The sequence below is a fragment of the Colius striatus genome, unplaced genomic scaffold (assembly GCF_028858725.1).
Source record: "Colius striatus isolate bColStr4 unplaced genomic scaffold, bColStr4.1.hap1 scaffold_46, whole genome shotgun sequence".
Lineage (NCBI taxonomy): Eukaryota > Metazoa > Chordata > Aves > Coliiformes > Coliidae > Colius > Colius striatus.
The window spans coordinates 1006707-1027722 of record NW_026908527.1 but is presented as its reverse complement, the minus strand read 5'-3'; the positions used below and the strand labels follow the sequence as shown (position 1 = coordinate 1027722).

At 53.0% G+C, this 21016-nt stretch overlaps 1 protein-coding gene across 1 annotated transcript; it reads left to right on the top strand.

Annotated features, from left to right (window-relative positions):
• The first annotated feature begins 2549 nt into the window (after positions 1-2549).
• On the top strand, positions 2550-9237 carry LOC133629469 (DNA-(apurinic or apyrimidinic site) endonuclease-like). The gene is made up of 4 exons (XM_062020098.1): positions 2550-2586; positions 5019-5182; positions 6713-6899; positions 8711-9237. The coding sequence occupies exons 1-4, from the start codon at positions 2550-2552 to the stop codon at positions 9235-9237; spliced, it is 915 nt and encodes a 304-aa protein (XP_061876082.1).
• Positions 9238-21016: the final 11779 nt, after the last annotated feature.

The window sequence follows — 21016 nt, the reverse complement described above, 5'->3', positions numbered from 1 at the left end:
TTGCTACAGTGCCTGTGAGATCACAGCACAAGTGGGAACTGCAGTGGTACTCTGTGACATCACAGCACATCTGGGCAGTGCTACACTGCTCCGTGACATCATAGCACATCTGGGCCCTGCAACAGTGCTCTGTGACATCATAGCACATCTGGGCCCTGCAACAGGGCCGTGTGACATCACAGCACATCTGGGCATGACAAGGGGGTGTGTGAAATCAGAGAACATCTAGGCACTACAACAGGACTGTGTGGCACAGCAATACATGTGGGCATTGCAGAGGATGTGCGGTGTGCGTCGCATCACAGCACATCTGGCAGTGCTACACTGCTCCGTGACATCATAGCATATCTAGGCACTGGAACGGGGCTGTAGGACATCACAGAAAATCTGGGCACTGCAACAAGAGTGTTTGACACCACATCACATCCAGACACTGCCGTGGGGTTCTGCGACGTCCTAGTACTAGGCAGTGCAACAGTGCTCTGTGACATCACAGCACATCTGGGAAAGGCAACAGTGCTCTGTGACATCATAAGACGTGTGCACTGCAATAGGACTATGTAACGCAACAGCACATCTGGGCTTTGCAGCAGGGCTGTGTGATTTGACAGCACATCTGGGCACTGCAATAGTGCTCTGTGACATCACAGGACGTCTGGACACTGGACACACAGTGCTCTGAGATTTCACATAGGATCTGGGCACTGAAATGAGACTCTGTGACATCATAGCAGACGAGGGCATGGCAACAGTTCTCTATAACATCACATCACCTCTGGATGCCTCAACAGTGCTCTGTGACATCACAGCACATCTGGGTACTGCATCTAGACTGTGTGACATCATAGAATCCTAGAGTGGTAGGGGTTGGAAGGGACCATTAGAGATCATCTAGAGCAACCCCCTCCCCCAGAATTCAGTTCACCTAGATCAGGTCGCACAAGAACGTGTCCAGGCTTGTGCTGAAATCCTCCAAGGAAGGAGACTCCACAAGCCCTCTGGGCAGCCTGTTCTGCAGGGTTTCTTTTTCTTTGTGCAGGGGTTCTTCTTTGTTGCGTGAAACGGGAGTGACCAGACACCAATCTGATGTGCATCAGCTCCAATTTATTGTCACATCATCATCACTTCTATACCTTTTCCAAATGCTGTGTACGTGCCACAATTCATGGCAAATAGTTAATACTAAGCATCACGTGCTATGCATAAGGCCTCAAAGTTTCATTTTTGTAACAACTTAAACACCAACCTCACTGTGTTTAAACACCATCCTTATTGTGCATAAAACATCAGCCTTATTGTGTCTAAAATATCATCCCATCTGTTCGGCCTTCAGTTAGTTTTCTCTCACACTATGGTTATGCTTACCTTACGTTTAGTTACCTTTATATTATTGTTAGTTACATATGTTACAATTTATTAGTCAAGTACAAGCAATCATACAATGCTAAATTGAATGCTATATTCAGTCTTCTACCAATGCTTAGTTTAATGTCCTGTCCTATCTTCTTGCTTTGACCTTGTTTCTGTTACAATCTGCTGTTTCGGTTTTCCCCTTGCTCAAGCTTGCTATCACATAGACATTCCTTTCTGGCCTTTTTTGCTGTAGAAGGCAATTCAAAGACAAACTACAAACGTTCTCTGTTTCTAACTGACTCCATAACATTCATTATAGCCCAGGTCCCAACAGTTACCTTAGCTGTTACCTTAACTACAAGACCCTGGTAAATGTATTTGTTAGGTTACCTTGGCTGTTACCTTAGTTGTAACTAAAACAAAGGGACTAATATCTGCATAATAAAGAAGTGCCTGCTAATCTGCATTCCTGTGTAGATAAGCTGCAGATCCCTCAACACCCCTGTACTCTATCAGTCAGCACTGTGCCACCTTTGCAACTGCTTTCCTGTGGGAGCTATCTCCAATCCCACTCACTTGGGCTGCTCAGCTCCCATTGAAAAAATACATGCTGCCAGTAGAAATTACGCCACTGCGTCTGTGCACTACAAGAAAGCAGGAAGGCAGACCCCAGCTACAGTGGTACGTAGGTCCCTTTGTAATCTATCAGCCAGCGCTGTGTCAGATTTGCACCTGCTTTCCTGTGGGAGCTATCTTCAGTCCCAGGCACTTGGCCTGCTCAGCTCCCATTGAAAAAATACAGACTGCCTGTAAAAGTTACACCACTTCGTATGGGCACTACAAGAAAGCAGGAAGGCAGACCCCAGCTACAGTAGTAAGTAGGTCCCCATGCAGTCTATCAGCCAGCACTGTGTCACATTTGCAGCTGCTTCCCTGTGGGAGTTATCTCCAATGCTGAACACTAGGACTGCTCAGCTCCCATTGAAAAAATACATGCTGTCGGTAGAAGTTAGAATACTGAGTCTTGGAGCTACAAGAAAGCAGGAAGGAAGACTCCACCTACAGTGGTATGTAGGTCCCATTGTAGTCTATCAGCTTGCACTGTGCCACCTTTGAAGCTGCTTTCCTGTGGGAGTTATCTCCAATCCCACGCTCTGGCCTCGTTTTCTCCCTTTGAAAATACCGGCTGCCGGTAGATGTTACGCCTCTGCCTCTGGGAGCTAGAAGAAACAGGTACGCAGACCCCACCGACAGTAGTACATAGATCCCCATGTAGCCTAACAACCAACACTGTGCCACCTTTTCAGCTGCCTTCCTGTGGGAGCTATCTCCAATCGTGGTCACTTGACCTGCTCAGCTCCCAGTGTATAAATAAAAGTTGCCAGTAGAATTTACACCTCTGTGTTGTGGAGCAACAAAAAAGTAGCAACGCAGACCACACCTACAGTGGTACGTTGTTCCCCATGAAACCTATTAGTCAGCACCATGCAACCTTTGCAGCTGCTTTCTTGTGGGAGCTCTCTGCAATCCCGCGCTCTCTGCCTGCTCAGCTCCCGTTTGAAATACAGTATGGTGGTAGAAGTTATATCACGGCGTCTGGGAAGTAAAGTAAGTACGCATACCCCACCTACAGTGGTACGTAGGTCCCTGTGTAGCCTATCAGTCAGGACTGTGCAACCTTGGCAGCTCTTTCCTGTGCAGAAAATGAGGGAGAATGGACATGGATCTCAGGGTATAATGTTAGGTCTGTTGGGGCAAGGCAGCCTGAGCTCTAGTTATATGAATTTAATGCACAATCAAGACCAGAGTCAGAGCCATGGTTAAAGCAGTTGCTGTCATGTAGACAGCAGGCCGCTTTCTCTTCCTTCAAGGTCGGGCTGTTTTCAGCTAACGAGGTAACAGCCCAAGGTGGAAAACAACTACGAGGGAAAAACAAGATGGGAAAATGTGAGGGAGCTTGCTTATCGCAGAAACCGCAAGTAGGATGAGCATAAGAATGTAATCTATTAGCTGCTGTTGCTGAGCTAGCTTTGAAGCTGCTGTGTATATAAGTTAGAGCCTGCTCTCAATGAAGAAGAAGATTTCTGCTATCACTCACATTGAGTAGGACTGATTTCTTCCCACCCAGCTGAGAATCGGACCCTGGGTTGATCGCCACATGAAGTAGGCTTGGAGCTGGTTGTTCAGGCTTCGAACCTGGGTTTTTCAGGCTTCGAGCCTGGGTTTCAGACTTCAAGTCTGGTTCATTTTTCAGGCTTCGACCCTGGGTTTTTCAGGCCAAGAGCCGAAAAATTTGCGGCACTCCCTGAACTTATACCATTGAGTATGGGAGCTACAAAAAAGCAGGAATGCAGACCTCAACTACAGTGATAAAGAGGTCCCCATGCAGTGTATCTGCCAGCACTGTGTCACATTTGCAGCTACTTTCCTGTGGGAGCTCTCTTCAATCCCACACTCTTTTTCTCCTCTTTTCCCATTGAAAAAATAAATGTTGTCGGTTAAGTTATACCACTGAGTATGGGAGCTACAAGAAAGCAGGAAGGCAGACCCCAGCTACCGTACTAAGTAGGTCCCCATGCAGTCTATCAGCCAGCACGGTGTCACATTTGCAGCTGCTTTCCTGTGGGAGCTCTCTTCAATCCCACACTCTTTTTCACCTCATCTCCCATTGAAAAAATACATGTTGTCGGTTAAGTTATAGACTTATAGAGGGTGAGAGGCGCCAGTATAAACCAGTACAGACCAGTACGACCCTGGTGGGGCTCCCAGTAACTCCCAGTTACCCCCAAACCACCTCCCAGTCCCTTCCAGTAGCTCCAAGTCACTCCCAGTAACCCAGAACCCCCTCTCTGTAGCTTCCAGTAACCCCAAAGCCCTTCCCAGTAGCTCCAAGGAGCTCCCAGTCAACCCAAAACCCCCTCCCAGTAACTCGCAGTGACTCCCAGTAGCTCCCAGTAACACCCAGTGACCCAAAACCCCTCTCCCAGTAGCTCCCAGTAACTCCCAGTGACCCCAAACCCCCTCTCAGTGACTCCCAGTAGCTCCCAGTGACTCCCAGTGACCCCAAACCTCCTCCCAGTGACTCCCAGTTGCTCCCAGTGACTCCCAGTGACCCCCAAACCCTCTCCCAGTCCCTCCCAGTAGCTTCCAGTGGCTTCCAGTGACGCCAAACCCCCTCCCAGTCCCTCCCAGTAGCTCCCAGTGACCCACAAACCCACTCCCAGTCCCTCCCAGTTGCTCCCAGTAACTCCCAGTGACCCACAAACCCCCTCCCAGTGACTCCCAGTGACTCTCAGTGATTCCAATCCCCCTCCCAGTAACTCCCAGTAGCTCCCAGTAACTCCCAGTGACCCCAACCCCCCCCAAACCACCCCAACCCTCTTCCCAGTCCCTCCCAGTAACTCCCAGTGCCCTCCCAGTACAAACCATACCAAGTGCCCCAAAACCATCCCAAATCCCCCTTAAACCACCCCAACCCCCCCCCAAACCACCCCAAACCCACCCCAATCCCCCTTCCCAGTCCCTCCCAGTAACTCCCAGTGCCCTCCCAGTACAAACCAGTACTGTCAAGTGCCCCAAAAACACTCCAAATCCCCCTTAAACCACCCCAAAACCACCCCAAACCACCCCAAAACCACCCCAAACCACCCCAACCCCCTTCCCAGTCCCTCCCAGTAAGTTCCAGTGGCCTCCCAGTTTCTCCCAGTGTCCTGTACGTGTCCCCCCCCCGCCCTGGGACACGACGGAAGACGGGCGAAGGTTCAACTTCAAGGTGACGTCGTGGAACGTGGACGGTCTCAGGGCCTGGGTGAAGAAAGGAGGCCTGGAGGTGGGTTAAACTGGGCTGAAACTGGACCAGACTGGGGCACCCCAGAGAAATGGGGCTGGACAGGACTCAAAAAGGGGGGATTTTGACCCAAAAATGGGGTGAAAAAGGTTCAAAATGGCGGCTGAAATGAGGGAAAATGGGGCAAAATGGAGCCAAGATGAGGCCAAAATGGGCCAAAATGAGCCCAAAATGGGTAAAAATGAGCCCAAAATGAAGCTAAAAATGGGTCTTGAAGTGGTTGAGAAGTTGGTTCAAAGGAAGAGAATGAAAATGGGCCAAAAATGAGGGATTTTGACCCAAAAATGGGGTGAAGAAGGCTCAAAATGGACCGGAAATGTGGTAAAATTGGGCAAAATGGAGCCAAAATGAGGCCAAAATGAGCCCAAAATGGAGCTGAAAATGGGTCTTGAAGTGGTTGAGAAGTTGGTTCAAAGGAAGGGAATGAAAATGGGCCAAAAATGAGGGATTTTGACCCAAAAATGGGGTGAAAAAGGCTCAAAATGGGCCCAAAATCGGCCTGAAATGAGGTAAAATTGGGCAAAATGAGGCTAAAATGGGTCAAAATGAGCCCAAAACTGAGCTGAAAATGAAACTGAAAATGATTTAAAAATTGGTTAAAGAATGGAACATAAAATGAGCCAAAATGGCCCAAAATAACCCCAAAATGCCTCAAAATGGCTCCAACAAAGGCCTAAAAATGGTGCCTGAAATGGATGCAAAAAGCCTTAAAAAAACACTTAAAAGTGACTCAAAATCACTCAAAATGACCCAAAATGACCCAGAAAAACCTCTTAAACACAGATTCAAAGAAATTACTCAAAAAATGACCCAAAAGTGCCTCAGAATGACCCAAAAATGCCTCAGAATGACCCACAAAGAGACACAAAATGGTGCCAGAAATGGATGCAAAAACGACTTTAAAAACCTCTTAAAAGTGACTCAAAATCACTCAAAATGACCCAAAAACATCTCTTAAACACAGATTCAAAGAAATTACTCAAAAAATGACCCAAAAGTGCCTCAGAATGACCCAAAAATGCCTCAAAAACCCAACACAAAATGGTGCCAGAAATGGATGCAAAAAGGGCTTTAAAAACCACATAAAGTGACTCAAAATCACTCAAAATAACCCAAAATGACCCAAAAAAACTCTTAAACACAGGTCCAAAGAAATGACTCAAAAAATGACCCAAAAGTGCCTCTGAATGACCCAAAAATGCCTCAGAAACTCCCCACAAAGAGACACAAAATGGAGCCAGAAATGGATGAAAAAGGCCCTAAAAAACCACATAAAGTGACTCAAAATCACTCAAAAAGACCCAAAATGACCCAAAAAACCCTCTTAAACACAGATCCAAAGAAATTACTCAGAAAATGACCCAAAAGTGCCTCAGAACGACCCAAAAATGCCTCAAAACCCCCCCCCGAAATGGCGCCCGCCAAGAGACTCAACATGATGCCTGAAACGGGATCAAAGCGGCCCCGAAACCGCCTCAAACCGCCCCAAAACCTCCCTTTTTCCCCCCCCAGTGGGTCCAGGCCGATGCCCCCGACGTCCTTTGCCTCCAGGAGACCAAATGTGGGGCTGAGTCGGTGCCAGAGGAGCTGCGGAGCCTCGGGGCCTTCCCTCACCAGCACAGCCCCAGCGACCGGCCCAGCTACAGCGGCATGGGGCTGCTCAGAAGGACCAAACCCCTGGCTGTCACCTATGGCATGGGTGAGTAGCCAAAGCTGGGGCGCTGCTGGCCGTTTCCAGGCCCTGGGTGGCCGCCACAGGCTCGCGGGAGACATTTTGAGGACTTCAGTGGCCATTTGGGGGTCTCAGGAGCCATTTTGAGGCCTTAAGTGGCCATTTGGGGCCTTAAGTAGCCATTTTGAGGCCTTAAGTGGCCATTTGGGGCCTTCAGTGGCCATTTTCAGGCCTTAAGTGGCCATTTGGGGCTCTCAGGAGCCATTTTGAGGCCTTAAGTGGCCATTTGGGGCTCTTAATGGCCACCAGAAGCTCTCAGGAGCCATTTTGAGGCCTTAAGTGCCATTTGGGGCCCTTCAGTGGCCATTTGGGGCCCTTTAGGAGCCATTTTTAGGCCTTAAGTGGCCATTTTGAGGCCTTAAGTGGCCATTTGGGGCCCTCAGGAGCCATTAAAGCCACGACAGTGACGTTTTAGGCCTCTAAAGCCTCTTTTTAGGCCTCTAAAGTGACTCTTTAGGCCAGTAAAATGACTTTTTGGCCCAAAAATTGACTTTTTGGGCCTCTAAATTGACTTTTTGGCCAGTAAAGTGACTTTTTAGGCCTCTAAAGTCCATTTTTGAGCCTCTAAAGCCCCTTTTTGACCTCTAAAGTGACTTTTTAGGCCTCTAAAGCCCCTTTTTGGGCAATAAAATGACTTTCTGAGCCATTAAAGTGACTCTTTAGACCTCTAAACCCTCTTTTTAGCTACTAAAGTGTCTTTTTAGGCCTCTAAAGTGACTTTTGGGACACTACAGTGACTTTTTGGCTACAAAAGGGACTTTTTAGGCCTCTAGAGCCCCTTTTTGGCTACTAAAGTGACTTTTGGGACAATACAGTGACTTTTTGGCTACAAAAGTGACTTTTTAGGCCTCTAGAGCCCCTTTTTGGCCACTAAAGTGACTTTTTGGGCCTCTAAAATGACTTTTTGGCTACTAAAATGACTTTTTAAGCCTCTAAAGTCCATTTTTGTGCCACTCAAGTGAATTTTTGACCTCTAAAGTGACTTTTTAGGCCTCTAAAGCCCCTTTTTGACCTCTAAAGTGACTTTTTAGGCCTCTAAAGTGACTTTTTGGGCCTCTAAAGGGACTTTTTGGCCACTAAAGTGACTTTTTGGGCCTCTCAAGCCCCTTTTTGACCTCTAAAGTGACTTTTTGGGCCTCTCAAGCCCCTTTTTAGGCCTCTAAATGTCTTTTTAGGCCATTAAAGTCCCTTTTGGCTACGAAAGTGACTTTTTAGACCTCTAAACCCTCTTTTTGAGCTGCTAAAGCCCCTTTTTGATCTCTAAAGCCCCTTTTTGGGCCCCTAAAGTGACTTTTTTGGCCACTAAACGACCTTTTTGGCTACTAAAGTGACTTTTTGAGCCACTAAAGTGTATTTTTAGGCCACTGGACCCCATTTTTGACCTCTAAAGTGACTTTTTGATCCTCTAAAGTGACTTTTTAGGCCTCTAAAGCCCCTTTTTGGCCACTAAAGTGACTTTTTGGGCCACCAAAGCCCCTTTTTGAGCTACTGAAGTCCCTTTTTAGGTACAAAATTGACTTTTTAGGCCTCTAAAGTCCCTTTTTGGGCCACTCAAGCCCCTTTCTGAGTCAATAAATCCCCTTCTTGACCTCTAAAGTGATTTTTCGGCCTCTAAAGTCCCTTTTTAGGCCTCTAAAGTGACTTTTTGAGCCACTAAAGTGCCTTTTTAGGCCATCAAAGTTGATTTTTGAGGACTAAAGTGACTTTTTGGGCCTCTAGAGCCCCTTTTTGGGCCCCTAAAGCCCCTTTTTATCCCCGTCTGTGTGTCCCCTTGCCAGGTGACCCCGAGCTGGACGCCGAGGGCCACGTGCTGATGGCCGAGTTCCCTGCCCTGCGCGTCGTCTGCGTCTACGTGCCCAACTCCGGGCGAGGCCTGGGCCGCCTGAGCTTCCGGCAGGCCTGGGACGAGCGCTTCCGCTCCTTCGTGTCCCAGCTGGACCGGTCCAAACCGGTCGCCATCTGCGGCGACCTCAACGTCGCCCACCAGCCCTTGGACCTGAGGAACCCGTCGGGGAACAAGAGGAGCCCCGGGTTCACGCGGGAGGAGCGGGAGACGTTCAGGGAGCTGCTGGGGGCCGGCTTCCTCGACAGCTTCCGGGTGTTTAACCCCTCGCTGCCCAACGCCTTCACCTTCTGGACCTACCTGAGCGGGGCCAGGGCGAGGAACGTGGGCTGGAGGCTGGATTACTGCCTGTGGTCCCAGAGGGGCAGGAAGGATCTGTGCGACAGCAGGATCGAGCAGCGGGCCCAGGGCAGCGACCACTGTCCTGTGGGGATCTACCTGGTGCTGGAGGGGGCAGGCTGAGGGGCAAAAATGGGGCAGGAATGGGGCAAAAATGGGTCAAAATGGGGGGAAATGGCTCAAAAATGGCTGAAAATGGGGGGAAATGGCTCAAAAATGGCTGAAAATGGGGGGAAATGGGTCAAAAATAGCTGAAAGTGGGATAAAATTGGAGGATAATGCAATAAATGGGTCAAAAATGGGTCAAAATGGGTAAAAAATGGGGGAAAATGGAATAAATGGGGTCAAAAATGGGGGGAAATGAGTCGAAATGGGTCAAAAACGGGTCAAAAATGGCTGAAAGTGGGATAAAATTGGAGGATAATGCAATAAATGGGGTCAAAATGGGTCAAAAATGGCTGAAAGTGGGATAAAACTGGGGGACAATGAGATAAATGGGGTCAAAAGGGGTGAAAGGTGTGTGAGAGGTGAGTGCGGACAGTGTGTCCCGCCGTAAGCGAGGTCAGGGCCAGGAACGTGGGCTGGAGGCTGGGGAAATGGGTCGAAAATGGGGGGAAATGGGTCAAAATTTGGGGGAAATGGGGGGAAATGGGGCAAAAATGGGTCAAAATGGGGGGAAATGGGTCGAAAATGGGTCAAAACGGCTGAAAATGAGAAATGGGTCAAAAATGGAGGGAAATGGGTCAAAAATGGGTCAAAATGGGGGGAAATGGGTCAAAAATGGGGGAAATGGGGCAAAAATGGGTCAAAAATGGCTGAAAATGGGGGGAAATGGGTCGAAAAGGGTCAAAAATGGCTGAAAATGAGATAAAATTGGAGGATAATGCAATAAATGGGGTTAAAATGGGTCAAAAATGGGGTAAAAATGGGTGAAAAATGGGGAGAAATGAGTCAAAATGGGTAAAAAATGGCTGAAAGTGGGATAAAATTGGGGGTTAATGGAATAAATGGGGTAAAAAATGGGTCAAAATTGGTCAAAACTGTCTGAAAATGGGATAAAATTGGGGGATAATGGAATAAATGGGTCAAAAATGGGTCAAAACTGGCTGAAAGTGGGATAAAAAATCAAAACCCCTTCCCAGTCCCTCCCAGTTCCCTTCAATTTGTCCCAGTCCCCTCCCAATTGATCCCAGTTCATCCCAGTCCCCTCAGTCCCCCCAGCTCATCCCAGTTGCTCCCAGTTCCCTCCAGTTCCCCTCAGTTCCCTCCCAGTTCATCCCAGTCCCCTCCCAGTTGCTCCCAGCCCCCTCAGTCCCCCCAGCTCATCCCAGTTGCTCCCAGTTCCCTCCCAGTTGCTCCCAGTTCCCTCTCAGTGCCCTCCCAGCTCATCCCAGTTTATCCCAGTTCCCTCTCAGTTGCTCCCAGTTCCCTCCCAGTTGCTCCCAGTCCCTCCCAGTTGCTCCCAGTCCCTCCCAGTGCCCTCAGCTCATCCCAGTTGCTCCCAGTTCCCTCTCAGTGCCATCCCAGTTCGTCCCAGTTCCCTCCCAGTTCCCTCCCAGCTCATCCCCGTCCCTCCCCAGTTCCCTCCCCAGTTCATCCCAGTTCCCTCCCATTCCCCCCCGCCCCCCAGCCGCCGCTCCGCCTCTCAGCCAATCATCTCTCTTTAGTCCCGTTGCCGGGCAGACTCCACTCCCGTAGCAACCAATCAGCGCTCGGCGCCCTCCTCTCTCCGTCCAATCAGCGCCCGTGGCCGCGCTCTGGAGCAGGAGCCGCTCCCAGTTGCCTCCCAGTTCCCTCCCAGTTGCCTCCCAGTGCCAAAGGTCAGAGTCTGGGTAGGCTGCACATCCATTCTGAGGGGAAAAGTGGGGGTTTGGGGCAATTTGGGGGGATAAAATGAGCTTTTGTGGCAATTCTGAGGGGAAAAGTGGGCTTTTGGAGGAGTTTTGAGGTGAAAAGTGAGGTTTTGGGGCAATTCTGAGGGGAAAAGTGGGGTTTTGGAGGAGTTTTGAGGTGAAAAGTGAGGTTTTGGGGCAATTCTGAGGGGAAAAGTGGGGTTTTGGAGGAGTTTTGAGGGGAAAAGTGGGGGTTTGGGGTGTTTCTGAGGGGAAAAGTGGGGTTTTGAGGGGAAATGTGAGGTTTTGGGGCAATTTGGGGGGATAAAATGAGGTTTTGGGGTATTTCTGAGGGATAAAATGAGGGTTTGTGGCAATTCTGAGGGGAAAAGTGGGGTTTTGGTGGAGTTTTGAGGTGAAAAGTGAGGATTTGGGGTATTTCTGAGGGGAAAACTGGGGTTTTGGGGTATTTCTGAGGGGAAAAGTGTGATTTGAGTGACATTTTGAGGGCAAAAGTGAGGTTTTGGGGTATTTCTGAGGCATAAAATGAGGGTTTGGGGCAATTCTGATGGGAAAAGTGGGGTTTCGGTGGAGTTTTGAGGGGAAAAGGGGGGTTTTGGGGTATTTCTGAGGGGAAAAGTGTGATTTGGGTAAAGTTTTGAGTGGAAAAGTGAGGTTTTGGGCTATTTCTGAGAGATAAAATGAGGTTTGGGGGCAATTCTGATAGGAAACGTGGGGTTTTGAGGAGAAAAGTGAGGTTTTGGGGCAATTTTGGGGGATAAAATGTGGTTTTGGGGCAATTCTGAGGGGAAAAGTGGGGTTTGGGTGGAGTTTTGAGGTGAAAAGTGGGGTTTTGAGGCATTTCCGAGAGGAAAAAGTGAGGTTTTGGTGCAACTTGGTGTGTAAGAGTTCCAGTTTGGTGGGGTTTGGATGCAAGAGTCTCCCTAGTCCATCCCAGTTCAACCCAGTTGACACACTGGAGCGGCGGCTTTTATTGAGCGGCGGAAGGATCCGCGGGGAAAGGGGCCAAACCTCATTGGCGGAGGGATCCCATTGGGGCACATCTAGATCCGGCTCTGGGGGAGAAGGGTCTTCCAAAGCCCCAGTAGCTCCCAGTAACCCCCAAACCCCCTCCCAGTAACTACCAGTAACCCCCAAACCCCCTCCCAGTAACTCCCAGTAGCTCCCAGTTACCCCAAACTCCCTCCCAGTAGCCCCCAGTTACCGCAAACCCCCTCCCAGTAACTCCCAGTAGCCCCCAAAGCCCCTCCCAGTAACTACCAGTAACCCCCAAACCCCCTCCCAGTAACTCCCAGTAGCTCCCAGTTACCCCAAACTCCCTCCCAGTAGCCCCCAGTTACCGCAAACCCCCTCCCAGTAACTACCAGTAGCCCCCAAAGCCCCTCCCAGTAACTCCCAGTAGCTCCCAGTTACCCCAAACTCCCTCCTAGTAGCCCCCAGTTACCTCAAACCCCCTCCAAGTAACTCCCAGTAGCCCCCAAAGCCCCTCCCAGTAGCTCCCAGTTACCCCAAACCCCCTCCCAGTAACTCCCAGTGACCCCAAACCCCTCCCAGTGAATCCCAGTAACCTCAAACCTCTTCCCAGTAGCTCCCAGTAAGCTCCAGACCCCTTCCCACTAATTCCCAGTACCTCCCAGTAACTCTCAGTTACCCCCAAACCCCCTCCCAGTAGCTCCCAGTAACCCCCAAACACCCTCCAGTGACTCCCAGTAACCCCCAAACCCCTCCAAGTCCCTCCCAGTGACTTCCAGTAACTCCCAGTTACCCCCAAACCCCCTCCCAGTAGCTCCCAGTAACCCCCAAACACCCTCCAGTGACTCCCAGTAACCCCCAAACCCCTCCAAGTCCCTCCCAGTGACATCCACTAACTCCCAGTAACCCCCAAACCCCCTCCCAGTCGCTCCCAGTAACCCCAAACCCCCTCCCAGTCGCTCCCAGTAACCTCAAACCCCCTCCCAGTGACTCCCAGTAACCCCCAAACCCCCTCCCAGTCGCTCCCGGTCCCTCCCAAACCCCCTATCAGTGACTCGCAGTTACCCCCAACCCCCCTCCCAGTAACTCCCAGTGCCCCTCCCGTCTAGATCCGGCCGTCGGACGTTGGGCGGAAGGATCCGATCGCCTAAGCGGCAGCGGAAGGACCCGAGAGGTGACGGAAACGCCCGAGAGGGGACGGAAACACCCGAGAGGGGACGGAAGGAGCCGAAGCGCCGCCGGGTTCGGTTCGGGCGGTCCCTCCGTTACCGGGGAAGGGGCGGATCAAGGGCTCCCGGGTGCTCCCCCGACGCTGCCGCGGGACACGGTTCGGCTCCGGCCCCGTTCGCCTTCGGCCGAGCCGGAACTGGCGACCGAAGCGGTTCGGGACCGGGACAAGCGAGTCATGGTGGACGCGGCCACTGCCGGGAGGGGAGACACCGCGCTTTAACCCCGCCCACCGCCCCCGCCTCGGCCAATCGGCGCGCGTCTGTCCGCGCCTCAGCCAATCAGATGGCGAGGCACCGCGGAGCTTGGCCCCGCCCAGCCGCTGCACCGTTCCATTCAACCCAGGAACGGGGGGGTGCGACTTAATTAATCGCTAATTAAAGGGTTAATTAAGGCGCGGGGGAAGGTCGTTAGGCTCCGAACACTCCCCCCCACCGTTAATTAGCTCCGCGGTGATTCTGGTGAATGAAGTGCCCCCAACCCCCTCCTTAACGAGCCCTTCGTTAATCGCGCTAATTAAGGCCGCTAATTAGCTCATTAGCCAGTCACTGTAGCCCATCCCCTGCACAAAGTACTTGAAGGCCTCGGTCAGCTTGGCTGGCTGCAAGAGGGGAGGGGGCGTGGTCACGTGACGTCACAGGAGCGCGGCTTGGGCGTGGCCGCTCCCCCTTCTCTGTCAGGCCACGCCCACGCCGTAAGCCACCCCCCCCACATTCCCCCCCCTTTACCTGGGTGAGTTGGGGTTGGCCGCCCCCGTCTGCCATCTGGGGAGGGCAAAGGGGGCACTGGGAGTTACTGGGAGGGACTGGGAAGGGGGGGTTGGGGGTGACTGGGAGGAGCTGGGAGGGGGTTTGGGGGTTACTGGGAAGGACTGGGAGGAGCTGGGAGGGGGTTTGGGGTTACTGGGAAGGACTGGGAGGAGCTGGGAGGGGGTTTGGGATATACTGGGACGGGCTGGGAGGGACTGGGAGAGGGTTCGGGCTCACTGGGAGGGACTGGGAGGAGGTGGGAGAGGTTTTGGGGTCACTGGGAGGAGCTGGGAGGGGAGCTGAGGGTGACTGGGAGCTACTGGGAGTTACTGGGAGACACTGGAGGAGGTTGGGGGTAACTGGGAGTTACTGGGACTCACTGAGAGATACTGGGAGGGGGTTTGGGGGTCACTGGGAGTCACTGGGACAGGTTTGGGGGTCACTGGGAGGCACTGGGAGTGCCTGGGGTCAGAGGTCAAAGGTCACCTTGAGGAAGGAAGTTTGGGTCGGGTCGAGCTTGACAATACACTCCACCTGGGGGGGAGGGGCAAAGGGGAGAGGGCGGGGCCTAATGGGGTAATGGAGGGGTCACAGCGTGTGGCCACGCCCCCCACCCCCCAACGCCACCCAAAACTCACCACGGTGTCCTCGTCAGGGGAGTTCTCACCGACCACCAAAACCACGGGGCAGCTAGAGGGGTCAGGGGGTCACCACGGGGTCACGGGGTAAACGGGAGGTCACGGGGTCATGGTGGGGTCACAGGGAGGTCACAGGGTCAGGGGGATGTCGTGGGGTCACGTAAGGCCATGGGGCAAGGAGGGGTGAAAGGGGTAAAAGGAGGTCATGAGGGCTCACAGAGGGGTCATGGAGGGGTCACCAGGAGGTCATGGGGTCATCGCAGGGTCACAGGATCAAGGGGAGGTCGTGGGGTCATGTAGGGTCATGGGGCAATGGGGGGTTATGAGGGCATCACACAATAAGGAGGGGTCACAGAGTAATCATGTGCGGTGATATAACTTAACCCACAACATGTTATTTTTTCAGTTATACCACTGAGTATGGGAGCTACAAGAAAGCAGGAAGGCAGACCCCAGCTACAGTAGTAAGTAGGTCCCCATGCAGTCTAGCAGCCAGCACGGTGTCACATTGGCAGCTGCTTTCCTGTGGGAGCTATCTTCATACCCACTCACTTGGACTGCTCAGCTCCCTTTCAAATAACACATGCCCCCTCTTAACTTACACCACAGCGTATGGGAGCTGTGGAGAGGCCAGGTGTGTTTAACCCCTTCCCAGCCGCGGGGATCTGAGGCTGCAGCGCAGTGGCGCCAGCAGCCTGCAGTGAGTCACCCCTGACCTCTGACTCCTCCTGTGACCCCCTTGTGACCCCCGGTGACCCCAGGACCCCCCTTGACCCCTCCATGACCCATGACCCTTCATGACCCCTCTTACTCTCTGTGACCCCCATGACTCATCCAGGATCCCTTAGTGACCCCGATGACCCCTCCATGACCCTCCTTTTCCCTCTGTGACCCCATGACCCCTCCATGACCCCATGACCTTTTTGTGACCCCTCATGACCCCCCCACGACTCCTGTGACCCCACACATTCCCTATGACCCCCCTTGCCCTCTTTGCCCTATGACCCTATGTGACCCCATGACCTCTCCCTGACCCTGTGACCCCTCCGTGACCCCACCGTGACCCCATGACCCTTCAATCAACGCACATGATTACTCTGTGACCCCTCCTTATTGTGTGACGCCCTCATAACCCCCCATTGCCCCATGACCCTACATGACCCCACGACCTCCCCTTGATCCTGTGACCCTGCGATGACCCCGTGACCTCCCGGTGACCCCTCCATGACCCCTCTGTGAGCCCTCATGACCTCCTTTTGCCCCTTTCACCCCTCCTTGCCCCATGGCCTTACGTGACCCCACGACATCCCCCTGACCCTGTGATTTCCCTGTGACCCCGCTGTGACCCCGTGACCCCCCGTTTACCCCGTGACCCCGTGGTGACCTCCTGACCCCTCTAGCTGCCCCGTGCTTTTGGTGGTCGGTGAGAACTCCCCTGACGAGGACACCGTGGTGAGTTTTGGGTGGCGTTGGGGGGTGGGGGGCGTGGCCACACGCTGTGACCCCTCCATTACCCCGTTAAGCCCCGCCCTCTCCCCTTTGCCCCTCCCCCCCCCAGGTGGAGTGTATTGTCAAGCTCGACCCGACCCAAACTTCCTTCCTCAAGGTGACCTTTGACCTCTGACCCCAGGCACTCCCAGTGCCTCCCAGTGACCCCCAAACCTGTCCCAGTGACTCCCAGTAACCCCCAAACCCCCTCCCAGTAACTCCCAGTTACCCAAAATCCATTCCAAGTGACTCCCAGTAACTCCCAGTGACCCCCAAACCCCCTCCCAGTATCTCTCAGTGAGTCCCAGTGACTCCCAGTTACCCCCAACCCCCTCCAGTGTCTCCCAGTGACTCCCAGTAACTCCCAGTAGCTCCCAGTCACCCCCAGCTCCCCTCCCAGCTCCTCCCAGTGCCCCCAAAACCTCTCCCACCTCCTCCCAGTCCCTCCCAGTGAGCCCGAACCCTCTCCCAGTCCCTCCCAGCCCGTCCCAGTATATCCCAAACCCCCTCCCAGCTCCTCCCAGTCCTTCCCAGTAACCCCAAACCCCCTCCCAGCTCCTCCCAGTCCTTTCCAGTAACCCCCAAACCCCCTCCCAGTAACTCCCAGTCACCCCAAACCCCCCCCCTTCCCAGTCCCTCCCAGTAACTCCCAGTGCCCCCTTTGCCCCCTCAGATGGCAGACGGGGGCGGCCAACCCCAACTCACCCAGGTAAAGGGGGGGGGAATGTGGGGGGGTGGCTTACGGCGTGGGCGTGGCCTGACAGAAGGGGTGGCCACGCCCAAGCCGCGCCCCTCTGTGACGCACGCCATCTGATTGGCTGAGGCGCGGACAGACGCGCGCCGATTGGCCGAGGCGGGGGCGGTGGGCGGGGTTAAAGCGCGATGTCTCCCCTCCCGGCAGTGCCCGCGTCCACCATGACTCGCTTGTCCCGGTCCCGAACCGCTTCGGTCGCCAGTTCCAGCTCGGCCGAAGGCGAACGGGGCCGGAGCCGAACCCTGTCCCGCGGCAGCGTCGGGGGAGCACCCGGGAGCCCTTGACCCGCCCCTTCCCCGGTAACGGAGGGACCGCCCGAACCGAACCCGGCGGCGCTTCGGCTCCTTCCGTCCCCCCCTCGGGTGTTTCCGTCACCTCTCGGGTCCTTCCGCCGCCGCTTAGGCGATCGGATCCTTCCGCCCAACGTCCGACGGCCGGATCTAGACGGGAGGGGCACTGGGAGTTACTGGGAGGGGGGTTGGGGGTTAGTGCGAGGGACTGGGAGCGACTGGGAGGGAGTTTGGGGTTACTGGGAGTCACTGATAGGGGGTTTGGGGGTTACTGGGAGGGACTGGGAGCGACTGCGAGGGTGTTTGGGGGTTACTGGGAGCGACTTGGAGGGTGTTTGAGGGTTACTGGGAGGGGGTTTGGGGTTACTGGGAGGGGGTTTGGGGTTACTGGGAGGGACTGGGAGCGACTGGGAGGGGGTTTGGGGGTTACTGGGAGTCACTGGAGGTTATTTGGGGGTTACTGGGAGAGACTGAGAGGGCGTTGGGGGTTACTGGGAGTTACTGGGAGTCACTGGAGGGTGTTTGGGGGTAACTGGGAGTTACTGGAAGTCACTGGGAGGGACTTGGAGGGGTTTGGGGGTTACTGGGAGTCACTGGAGGGTGTTTGGGGGTTACTGGGAGCTACTGGGAGGGGGTTTGGGGGTAACTGAGAGTTACTGGGAGGTACTGGGAATTAGTGGGAAGGGGTCTGGAGCTTACTGGGAGCTACTGGGAAGAGGTTTGAGGTTACTGGGATTTACTGGGAGGGGTTTGGGGTCACTGGGAGTTACTGGGAGGGGGTTTGGGGTAACTAGGAGCTACTGAGAGGGGCTTTGGGGGCTACTGGGAGTTACTGGGAGGGGGTTTGGGGTAACTAGGAGCTACTGAGAGGGGCTTTGGGGGCTACTGGGAGTTACTGGGAGGGGGTTTGGGGTAACTGGGGGCTACTGGGAGGGAGTTTGGGGTAACTGGGAGCTACTGGGAGTTACTGGGAGGGAGTTTGGGGGTTACTGGTAGTTACTGGGAGGGGGTTTGGGGGTTACTGGGAGCTACTGGGAGGGGCTTTGGAGGATCCTTCTCCCCCAGAGCTGGATCTAAATGTGCCCCAATGGGATCCCTCCGCCAACGAGGTTTGGCCCCTTTCCCTGCGGATCCTTCCGCCACTCAATAAAAGCCGCCGCTCCAGTGTGTCAACTGGGATGGACTGGGGAGACTCTTGCATCGAAACCCCACCAAACTGGAACTCTTACACACCAAGTTGCACCAAAACCTCACTTTTTCCTCTCGGAAATGCCTCAAAACCCCACTTTTCACCTCAAAACTCCACCCAAACCCTACTTTTCCCCTCAGAATTGCCCCAAATCCTCATTTTATCCCCCAAAATTGCCTCAAAACCTCACTTTTCCCCTCAAAACCCCACATTTCCTCTCAGAATTGCCCCAAAACCTCATTTTATCCCTCAGAAAGAGCCCAAAAGCTCACTTTAACTCCCAAAACTTCACCCAAATCACACTTTTCCCCTCAGAATTGTCCCAAACCCTCATTTTATCCCCTCAGATTGCCCAAAACCTCATTTTATCCCTCAGAAATAGCCCAAAACCTCACTTTTCCACTCAAAACTTTACCCAAATCACACTTTTCCCCTCAGAAATACCCCAAAACCCCACTTTTCCCATCAAAACTCCACCAAAACCCCACTTTTCCCCTCAGAATTGCCACAAACCCTCATTTTATCCCTCAGAAATACCCCAAAACCTCATTTTATCCCCCCAAATTGCCCCAAAACCTCACATTTCCCCTCAAAACTCCACTTTTCCCCTCAGAAATACCCGAAACCCCCACCTTTCCCCTCAAAACTCCTCCAAAATTCCACTTTTCCCCTCAGAATTGCTCCAAAACCTCACTTTTCACCTCAAAACTCCACCAAAACCCCACTTTTCCCATCAGAATTGCCCCAAACCCTCATTTTATCCCCCAAAATTGCCCCAAAACCTCACTTTTCACCTCAAAACTCCTCCAAAACCCCACTTTTCCCCTCAGAATTGCCACAAAAGCACATTTTATCCCCCCAAATTGCCCCAAACCCCCACTTTTCCCCTCAGAATGGATGTGCGGCCTACCCAGACTCTGACCTTTGGCACTGGGAGGCAACTGGGAGGCAACTGGGAGCGGCTCCTGCTCCTGACCGTGGCCACGGGCGCTGATTGGACGGAGAGAGGAGGGCGCCGAGCACTGATTGGTTGCTATGGGAGTGGAGTCTGCCCGGCAACGGGACTAAAGAGAGATGATTGGCTGAGAGGCGGAGCGGTGGCTGGGGGGCGGGGGGGAATGGGAGGGAACTGGGATGAACTGGGGAGGGAACTGGGGAGGGACGGGGATGAGCTGGGAGGGACTGGGAGGGAACTGGGACGAATTGGGAGGGCACTGAGAGGGAACTGGGAGCAACTGGGATGAGCTGAGAGGGCACTGGGAGGGACTGGGAGCAACTGGGAGGGACTGGGAGCAACTGGGAGGGAACTGGGAGCAACTGGGATGAGCTGGGAGGGCACTGAGAGGGAACTGGGAGCAACTGGGAGGGAACTGGGAGCAACTGGGATGAGCTGGGAGGGCACTGAGAGGGAACTGGGAGCAACTGGGAGGGAACTGGGAGCAACTGGGATGAGCTGGGAGGGCACTGAGAGGGAACTGGGAGCAACTGGGAGGGAACTGGGAGCAACTGGGATGAGCTGGGGGGACTGAGGGGGCTGGGAGCAACTGGGAAGGAACTGGGATGAACTGGGGAGGAACTGGGAGGGAACTGGGAGCAACTGGAATGAGCTGAGAGGGCACTGGGAGGGAACTGGGATGAACTGGGAGGGAACTGAGGGGAACTGGAGGGAACTGGGAGCAACTGGGATGAACTGGGAGGGAACTGGAGGGAACTGGGAGCAACTGGGATGAACTGGGAGGGAACTGGGAGGGGACTGGGATGAACTGGGATCAATTGGGAGGGGATTGGGACAAATTGAAGGGAACTGGGAGGGACTGGGAAGGGGTTTTGGTTTTTTATCCCACTTTCAGCCAGTTTTGACCCATTTTTTACCCATTTATTCCATTATCCCCCAATTTTATCCCATTTTCAGACAGTTTTGACCCATTTTGACCCATTTTTTACCCCATTTATTCCATTAACCCCCAATTTTATCCCACTTTCAGCCATTTTTTACCCATTTTGACCCATTTTTTACCCATTTATTGCATTATCCTCCAATTTTATCCCACTTTCAGCCATTTTTTACCCATTTCGACCCATTTCCCCCATTTTTCACCCATTTTTCACCCATTTTTGACCCATTTTAACCCCATTTATTGCATTATCCTCCAATTTTATCTCATTTTCAGCCATTTTTGACCCATTTCGACCCATTTCCCCCCATTTTCAGCCATTTTTGCCCCATTTTTGCCCCATTTCCCCCATTTTTGACCCATTTCCCCCCATTTTGACCCATTTTTGACCCATTTCCCTCCATTTTTGACCCATTTCTCATTTTCAGCCATTTTGACCCATTTTAGACCCATTTCCCCCCATTTTGACCCATTTTTGCCCCATTTCCCCCAGTTTTCCCCCAAATTTTGACCCATTCCCCCCCATTTTCAGCCATTTCCCCCCATTTTTGATGCATTTTTGCCCCATTTCCCCCCATTTTGACCCATTTTTGTCCCATTTTTGCCCCATTTCCCCCCATTTTCGACCCATTTCCCCAGCCTCCAGCCCACGTTCCTGGCCCTGACCTCGCTTACGGCGGGACACGCTGTCCGCACTCACCTCTCACACACCTTTCACCCCTTTTGACCCCATTTATCTCATTGTCCCCCAGTTTTATCCCACTTTCAGCCATTTTTGACCCATTTTGACCCCATTTATTCCATTATCCCCCAATTTTATCCCACTTTCAGCCATTTTTGACCCATT